The 10,089-nt window shown below is 33.0% G+C and overlaps 1 protein-coding gene across 1 annotated transcript in view; it reads right to left on the reverse strand.

The window, feature by feature from the left end:
- Window positions 1-10,089, reverse strand: part of LOC127723848 (uncharacterized) — a 373,964-nt gene that overhangs the window by 22,932 nt on the left and 340,943 nt on the right. Inside the window, exons 45-49 of the mRNA XM_052230569.1 lie at window positions 9,678-9,955; window positions 9,237-9,461; window positions 5,492-5,604; window positions 5,036-5,144; window positions 2,530-2,652 (exon numbers count right to left, since the gene is read on the reverse strand). Coding sequence (XP_052086529.1) covers window positions 2,530-2,652; window positions 5,036-5,144; window positions 5,492-5,604; window positions 9,237-9,461; window positions 9,678-9,955 — 848 coding nt within the window. The remainder of the gene's footprint in view (window positions 1-2,529; window positions 2,653-5,035; window positions 5,145-5,491; window positions 5,605-9,236; window positions 9,462-9,677; window positions 9,956-10,089) is intronic.

Here is a 10,089-nt window from a genome sequence, read left to right on the forward strand (position 1 = left end):
GAAAATGTCACAACCGAGAAAAGGACACAATCGATAACACTACAGATCAGACTACTATTCTGGTATCTATCATCATATTCATGACATTAAACAAGATTTATATATCTACTTTTTTGTCCTCAACTGTATCAATCAGTAACATAAAGTTCTTCTTCTAGATTATAGGTCTGGGGACGAATTCGATATTTCGGGCTTCTGTCAACATGATCAACTCCCTTAGTTGTTCATTTTTTAAGGAGAGCAAGGCTGCAGTAATAACATTTACAGCGGAACCATAGGTGTATAGGGACGATAACCAAGAGCAATCATGACGTTTGGAATTTTCATCCTATGGTGTAAATTATTGAAAACAACACGTTTAATAATTTCATGCTTCCGAAGCGCTTTTCTGGATTTACCTTCATCAGGAACGCTCAAAGCCAAACATTTGAAATCCGAGGAATGTATAAGTTCCGAAACAGTTGAAGAGCTATATGATAAAAATACCTCAAACAAATAGCCAAATCCATCTAAGGACAACTTTGCCTGAGGGAGTTGAAACCGTAGTTTCTTTATAATTTCAGAATTTATAAACGGACAATTTTAGAAAAGTTTGTTATAAATCATGTCAGTACCGAAGTACTGACTACTGAGCTGATGAGACCCTCGGGGACTGATAGTCCACCAGCAGAGGTATCGACCCAGTGATGTAAATAATTGAAAACAACACGTTTAATAATTTCATGCGTCCGAAGAGCCTTTCTGGATTTACCGTCATCAGGAACGCTCAAAGCCAAACATTTGAAATCCAAGGAATGTATAAGTACCGAAACAGTTGAAGAGCTATATGACAAAATACCTAAAACAAATAGCCAAATCCATCTAAGGTCAACTTTGCCTGAGGGAGTTGAAACCTTAGTTTCTTTATAAATTCAAAATTTTTAAACGGACAATTTTAGAAAAGTTTGTTATTAATCATGACAGTACCGAAGTAAGGTCTCTAATAGCATCGTCTGGTTTAAAATGCAATATTTGTGTGATGTAGGAATATACAATGACAGGTGAAGTTTAATCTTTGAAGTAACCATGTATTGTTTTCTGCACATACTTTGGCTGGACAATAAGTTTGTATTGCCATTATTGATAGCATCTTAACCCGTCTGTTCGAATTCTACATGTAAGTCAACTACGTTTTTACTCATCCTTTGAAATAGTTGTCACGTGTTTGAATAACCTGTAGTTAGCAATGTCTACAATTACTGCAACCAAATAAACAGTTTTAATCTGTAATATCGATACTCAAAAGTGCTTAAGTGGGACCTTTTATATATCCTTTTGTCAACACTATTATATAGATATTTTGTTCAAATCATAACATCTGCAGTCTTTGATAGTTTTAAAGACTTACTGATTTAGATTTTCGCGTGACTTCAATTGTTGAAGATGAAAAAACACTTCGCTGAAATTTCCTTCCTCTGGTTTATTCAAATGTGTTGTTTCTTCTATTAATGCTCCTGTTCTCTATGAAACATTATGCATTTCATAATTGAATCATTAATGCAAAATAAACTTGGTATAGATTCCTTCAAATTCATAACGTAACACGCACATTAATAAGTCAGGAATCTGATGTTTAGTAGTTGTCGTTTGTTGATGTGGTTCATAAGTGTTTCTCGTTTGTCGTTTTTTTTTTATATAGATTAGACCGTTGATTTTCCCGTTTGAATGGTTTTACACTAGTCATTTTGGGGCCCTTTGTAGCTTGTTGTTCGGTGTTAGCCAAGACTCCGTGTTGAAGACCGTACTTTGACTCATAATGGTTGACGCCTCCGGGTGCGGGAGTTTCTCGCTGCATTGAAGACCCATTGGTGGCCTTCGGCTGTTGTCTGCTCTATGGTCGGGTTGTTGTCTCTTTAACACATTCCCCATTTCCATTCTCTATTTTACTTTTACAAATTGTGACTTGGAGGGAGAGTTGTCGAGACAAGATAATTACTACTGTTAATTTAGAAATTTTGCGATGTTATAATTATTGCCAAAATTGCAGAGATAGAGGTTGCATTAACAAAATCCGTATTTTTTATTGTTACTGCGTATTTTGCATGCAGCATCTACCCGATTTTGCAATAATTAAAATACCAACAATAAATGTACGCAATAATTTTGAATTTACAGCAATACGAATGTCGGTACAATTGTTTGAAAAAGTGTAAAGCCTTAGGAAAACCATTTTTGCAAGATTTTATATTTTTGACTATCATATATCATATTTGGTTTCACCCCTTACTTCAATTTTTAATCAAATTTGATATATTATATAAAGCATTCTCACCTGTATTTCATTGCCTTGTTTTATTACTGAGAGGTTAAACATTGAACTATAGCGTATGTGGCTGCGTACCCATTTAAGAGTTTTCAAAAAGCAAACTTAGGTAGATTAGTATACCTATTTCTAAATTTGAATTTGAGTTTCGTACCACATTAATGCGAAGGAATAAAGGTTTAACTTTTAAAATGTTCTTACTTAGGACGAATCAACGAATTGTTTACCTCCAATACTTGTGTGGCGCATGTTACGGTTTCATTTGTTGGATGTTCAAGAAGTACTAACAGCAAGTCTCTTATCATAAATCGTACAACTGCTAGTCTTTGTAAAACGCCTCCACTTGTTACCTGGAAAACAAATAAGATTATCAACAAAAATGTACTTTTGGTATATATTTGATAATAATGCACCGCGGGTAAAATTTTTCGATTCATTAATTTTTTATAGGATACCTATGATTTTATGGATAGATTCAACCACATAATTAAATGTTCAACGAATAACAAATATTCCATTTGAGTGTATGCAGCCCTTGGCAAACAACTAGCGATTAAATATCTACCATACTTGCTATTTTACCTGATTCCACATTAATATGACCTTCCAAAAAATAAAAGAATGCACTTTACCCGTCTTTGCCTTTGTCCGAAATACATAATACTCAACGACCGTTTCACAGCTTGCATACTTGGTAGGATTAGTTTCTCGTCATATTACATTAAGTTGTAGGATTGTATACAATTCCTTGAAATTGAAGTTTGACAACTTTTGTTGAGCTGAAACAATGACAAATCGTGAACGCTACACCTCTGGTCCCATAGACAGCAACCTCTCATACTTTGCAGGATCGTTTGCCACCATAGGTGATTGACCATGTCGTAGCACTAATTTAATCCGTCAATATTTATAACTTTTACTTTGGACTATTGCAACACAATGGCGTATTGTAAACGCAACTCCTCTGAGACCATTTGACAGTGTTTGTCACTCTATGTAATTATAAAAAAGAAGATGCGGTATGATTGCCAATGAGACAGCTCTCCACAAGAGACCAAATGACACAGAAATTAACAGCTATAGGTCACCAATGAGCAAAGCCCATACCGCATAGTCAGCTTTAAAAGGCCCCGAAATCAGAAATGTAAAACATTTCAAAACTAACGGCCTAATTAATGTACAAAAAAATGAACGAAAAACAAATATGTACCACAGTTACAAACGACAACCACTGAATTATAGGCTCCTGACTTGGGACAGGCACATACATACAGAATGTGGCGGGGTTAAACATGTTAGCGGGATCCCAATCCTCCCCCTTACCTGGGACAGTGGTGTAACAGTACAACATAAGAACGAACGATAAAAATCAGTTGAAAAAAGCATAACTCATCATATGGACACAAATAGAAATACATATAACAAAAACACGTGGACGTGACCGGGTAATTGTACATCCAAACAACAAAAAGACACTAAGTACAGATCTGAGAGTACTCGCAGGCAGTTACATACAACTAGTTCAAAGTCAATAACAACTTATATAAAAAATCATGCATCTAAGACTAAATTATCAATCAGTACACATCCAACATCCATAAGACGTCATAAACAGTCAGTGAAAAACATGACCTTGTGCAATGCCAAGATACAGGAGTTGACAGATTGTAGATCCATGAAAGTGCATATGTATATAACAATAATATTTAGTTGGCTTTTAATTTACTGATAACAAAATCAATATTAATACCAATAAAACCAATATTGACCATTTCATACCATCAATTTTATGGAACCTTGTCTTATTTTAGAGTATCCTATCCAAATTTTATCGTATACACGCAACTACTCATTTTTAATTGTTGAAATAGTTGTTTGTTTTTATAGTGATTAAGATTATAACACAATGTTGACTGCTGTACCCCAAATTTTGACATGTTTACCCTTTATAGAATTGAGAATGGAAACGGGGAATGTGTAAAAGAGACAGCAAGCCGACCAAAAAGCAGAAAACTGTTGCCTATTTGTTTTCCTCACACATTGTTGTCAATATAATGGAATTCTATTCGACTGTCATACATAGCTAGAAAACCAGGTTTAATCCACCATTATCTACATAAGGAAATGCCTGTACTAAGGCAGGAATATGGCAGTTGTTTTCCTTTTGTTTGATGTGTTTGATGTTTGATTTTGACATTTGACAAGGGACTTTCCGTTTAGAGTTCGGTATTTTTGTTACTTTACTTTATATTGTCATTTTGATTTACAAATTTTTATTAGATTTCTTGGGACTTTTATTGCTATCCTACCACAATGTCACCCTGTGAACAGAATTCGCGTTAGGCCATTTAACAGAAAGATCTCATACGTGCAGTCATTATGATTGCACAATTTTATGGGAGAGATAGGACCTTTAATATTTGTTTTACTATCATACCATGATGATACCATATTCGCCTATTGAATAACAGGAACAACTGCAAAAGTTTGAACAAACACCATTGATTATGTAATCGATTTTCTATAGAAAGTCTATAAAAACTGACGTTGTCAACCAACAGAACGAGATAAAAATAACAACGGTCATATTCCTGACTTGGAGCAGGGATTTTTAGAAGAATATGGTGGGTTTAACCATTACAAATTTGTATTCCTCATTTACACTGCATTGTTAGACATTTTGTTGGTACGTCGGATCAATCTTGTTTATGATGATATAAATCAATTGCTTACTTCTAAATTTATAAACAATTCTCCTAGAAAAATTACAAATCCACATAAACAAGAAACTGTATCCGGGTTAGAAATCAGTTCTTGCTTTTTTAAATACTCTTCCTTGCATCTGTAATGAGAAAAAAAACATCGTACAAAAATTTCAAATCATGTTGATTAAAGTTCTTCAGTACGAAAAATGTGTATGGAACCATAAATTAATTTCTAAAACATCATAAACATGAAAAAACACTACGCATGTTATGCATCCGAAGCGCTTTTCCTTGATTAACGTTCATCAGGAACGTCTTCATAAAGTGCCTTCCTTCAAGAAATGATGTTTGAAATCCTTGAAGGCTTAGTGATATTTGTTCTATGTCGTGCAGATATAAACAAATTCGATGTTTATGTGAATGTGGCAGCAGCCCTACAGATGTTATGTAACAAAGAACAATCAACAAAAAAACCGTAACTTACCTCGTAATAAAAATATTTCTGAAGTTTGCAAAAACTGGAACCATCTTTAGTTTTTCAGATAAGAACTTAACAAGTTGTGCTCCGGTATAGTGAAAATCTTGTTCAATAATAGACTGAAAAGATATAAAAGGCGTAAAAACATAGGATGAACATCAACTAAATGTTACTCAAAATCCATAACTAAACTAGAAAAGTATCGAACATTTATCTAGAAATTTCAATTGATATTGATTTTCAAATCATATTCAATTATTTACAAGTTAAAATTTGTCAAGTTCCTAGACTAAAAGTAAAGACAGAACAAACCAATGAAACTATCAAATATCTTGGAAGAATCAAAGAAATACCCAACCATACCATGGCAAAAATGGGCGAAAGCGCTAAGCAAGCTAAAATCTGGAAAACACTATATAATGTTGAGAAGGTGAAAAATATATATTGCATTTTATAATGAATAAGGCGTCATTTCGTTTATGAATAATTCTATTGATAAAATGAAGTATTTAGAATAATTGAGGAAAAACAGCAAAATATTTAGCTTAAACATTTGGTGAAACAAACATTAGTTTTTCAGGTATTATATTTTCGAACATTTGTTAAGACTCTATTATGCATACCTGAAAGACATTGTTGTCAATTCAACAAACATACTGACTCTAACAATATCTAAATGAACACATGCAAGTAATCCCCCTAAGAATACTACGGTACGGATTGATTTGTTTTCGTACTCGTTGAAGCTGAATTTCTTTTGAATTTCTAGCAGACAAAATAATAAGCACCTTGCGAAATTCTTAAACTTTACTTTCAGATATATTGACGATGTTTTATCACTGAATAACCCATATTTCAGTCAGTAGTTATATCTCATATATCCCAGTGAACTTGAAATTAAAGATACTGCTGAAACTAGGAGGACTGCTTCATACCTTGATTTTTTCCTCAATATTGACACAGATGGACGACTTCATACTACAATCTATGACAAATGGATCAATTTCAACTTTCTAATTATCAAGTTTCCATTTCTTAGCAGTAACATACCATCTGCTGCGTCGTATGATGTTTACATATCTCAATTGATGCGTTATGTTCGTGCATGTTTCCACTATACAGGAGTGTGTTCCTTACGCAGCAACTGCTCCAACAGAGTTAGGAGCAGGTAAGATTAAAAATGACACTCCGTAAATTTTATGGAGGACGTCACGAATTGGTCGATCTACACGATGTGTCAGTGCCTAAATTAATTAACAACATTTTTTACAACATCGTAGATTGTTGTTTACCATCTACATCGTCTGGTGTGCTACGTACTGAACGTTACCTATTCCCGAATTAAACTGTGACTTTGCATTGCTATTAGACGCGTGTCGGTATTTATACATCCAACATTCATGTATTTAGTTATGATGTTTCATTTGTAATTCTGGTTGAATATTGTGTTATATCTCATTGTTTGTGCTTATTTGTTATTACAGTTTGATTTAAAAGATAAACCGACATGGTCAGAAAATAAGAATTATTACAGCATTACTAACACAATTGTGTATTAATATTAGTGTAAAAATATGATAAAGACTTTTTTATATGTTCATTTTTGGACACTAGAGGTTTTGGGCAAACAAAAATGTCTAAATATCATAAAGAACTTTTGATTTCCTTAGCTGATAAAAATCCGTCACGAAAGAGGACCTTTTAGAAGAAAATATATTTGGCAATTGTAGATTTAAGTTCAAGCGTCATGCCTTATGTTATGCAAATGTTGCCTCCAGTAGAATAAAAAAAAAAGAAGATAAATGGGACTTAAACAATAAATCTGTTCAAACGTCTTTCAACATTTTTTACAAACTAAAAGAAAAAAGGAACTGAATAGCACAATATAGCCGCATTTAGGCTTTGTTAACGCCCGAACAAACTGACCTTTTAAAAACAGACACTATTGTGCAAAATCATTCTGATAGACCTATAAAAATAATGCATTCTTGTCAATTTACAAAACACGGAGTTGTTGATGATGCTAAAAAAATATACCTCAAAGATATTCGATACTTTAATGAGAATAAAACTACTCCAAATAGTCAGTTTAAATGGAACTTACATTTTGGGAAGGAAATACCATGGGGGGATATTTGGGACAATTTGAATAAGAATTTAGCTAACAGTAAAACTAAACAACTTCAATGGAAGTTACTTCATAATATAATTTACACGGAAGAAACATTACAAAAAATGAATCTCTCAACCGGAAAGTGTCACTTTTGTAACGAAAAAGAATCGCTATATCATCTTTTTATATACTGTTGACTGGTGGAAGACGTTTGGCTAGACGTTTTTGAGAAAATATGATAAATATGTTCAAAACTGAGTATTGAAAAAGTACAAAAACCAGAAACGAGTTTAATTGTGGGTGTCATAAATGCAGATACATCTTTTTTCAAATTCTAGATACGGTGCTTCTTATCAAGAAATGGGTTATATGGAAAACTAGAAACATCGCCTAATACCAAAAGAAAGAAATAGTCAAATCGAGGATTTTGAATATGATCAAACATGTAATAGAATTTTTATACAACTATATTTGTTTGCGTGGTCAGGCCAGTGTAATGATCTCCTCAAGACTGAATTATCATATACATTACACTCAACCCCGTTTATGTATTATGCATTTTCTATTGTGTATGTAAATTATGTCTATTGTATACTTGTAACAATGGACATGTTGTATCAACAGGTAAATATTATAAGCAAATATTTACTCACCATATCTTTGAAACGAATACTTTTTGGGAAACAAAATCATAAATCTAACTTTTTATGAATGAATTACATATTTTCTTTCAAATACATTTTAACGAGAAGCACGTGGCAAAAGATCACTCGACCAGACATTGAATGTAATAGACATTAACATAACAAAAGAACGAAGTGAAGTGCTATAAAATTGAAAATGCTTTATTAATACAGGTAGCTCTTGTGAGAAAAATATGCAGATAGAAGGAATACGTTATTCAAATGATTATATATGGTATGATGTATAAATATATAGATAAATAATAATTACATGTACATTTATACATTACATAGATAGATAACAATCGTAAAGACAGATGTCAATTATTCATAGAAATGTTTTTTTTTCCCTCAGTTAGTTTGTCCTTAAAAATATGTTAAAAATAAAAAAAGAAAATAAGGGTAATGGTTCGAAAATACACAAAATAGCACTTTTACAAACTTAATCCCAAGTAAGTCTTATGAAGGTACATTTTGTGGCATTGATACATTCGTGTGATGCACAGTGAAAAACTGTATCGTGCTGTACTAGTGTAATGTCTTAAAATAATTTTAGATGTTTGGTTGTTATTCTGTGGTTCATAGGTTGAAATGAGTTTTTATATTTTGTCTTTATGCATTACTCTGTCCTGAGTGTTCTTTTATTTATTTGTACTGTATTTACACGTAATATTGTCACTTTAGCGATCTTTTCAACATTGCTATATAAGCGGGAGGTTTGACTACCCATAAAACAAGGTTCAACCCAACAGTTCCAAGTTAGGATTATTGCAATTGTTATCAAATAGTCCGTTTCTATGTTGGCGGTTTTTTTTAAACAACCTTAACCAATAGCTCTTATTTTTAATTATGAAATAAGCGTGATATAAAGCACGTTTTGGCAAAGTATTAAATCATTCTATTGTTTTTTATTCAAATGCATAAGACACATTTCCAAATGCTTTTAATGACCTACCTTTTCAAACAAATGATGTATGATGTAACTGATAACATGGTCATCAGAGCAATTTTGTAGCATTTGTACAATTACATCCGTTATTTCGTCTATGTTGCCTGACCGTAATGTCAGTTCGTTTATAATATCATAGAATGTGGAACAAATATCGTCTTCGGAAGAAGAGCTACTTGAATCGTATGCACTAGAGTCTTCTTCCTGATAGAATTCTTCTGCCATATAATTCTGAAAATGCGTCAAAAGTTGTAAATTATTTTTTTAATTTCTTATTTAAAATAGCTTATTCGAAATGACAGGGTGATATAAAATTATTTAAGGAGAAATTGTCTATACTGCTTCAAAATTACTCCCCTCTCACTACAAAACTTGTCAAATTCTCGACTAGAATGAAATCTAAATTTGGCCTTAAATAAAAACATATACATCCCTAGTTGTACCTACCTGTGACATAACCGTGTTATGCTGTCCTTGAACTTGTTGTGGGCTTCTCATTTGTGAAGGTAAATGTATGTTGAATTGGTTGTGTACTGCGGTAGGAAAGGCCACTTGTTCTCTGTTTGGTACAGACTGTGGCATGCGGGGTGGTTGTCCAGTGCAAGAATGTCTTTTGGTTGGACGAGCATTCATTCCATCTCCAAAGTTGCCTTGACCAGGTTGTCTTGCTCCATCGGCTACAAAATTGTCAGGTCTAGCCTGTTGTTCAGACATATTCTTAAAACCTTTAATAAGAACATTTCAAATGTTTCATACATGGTCATTGTGCGCAAATATACTTTTCAGATAACACGAAGATGATAAGCGATGAATGTGTATCACATGGTTAAACATGCTGACATGAAGCTTGATACCATAT

This window comes from Mytilus californianus, unplaced genomic scaffold (assembly GCF_021869535.1).
Source record: "Mytilus californianus isolate M0D057914Y unplaced genomic scaffold, xbMytCali1.0.p SCAF_13, whole genome shotgun sequence".
NCBI classification, from domain to species: Eukaryota; Metazoa; Mollusca; class Bivalvia; order Mytilida; family Mytilidae; genus Mytilus; species Mytilus californianus.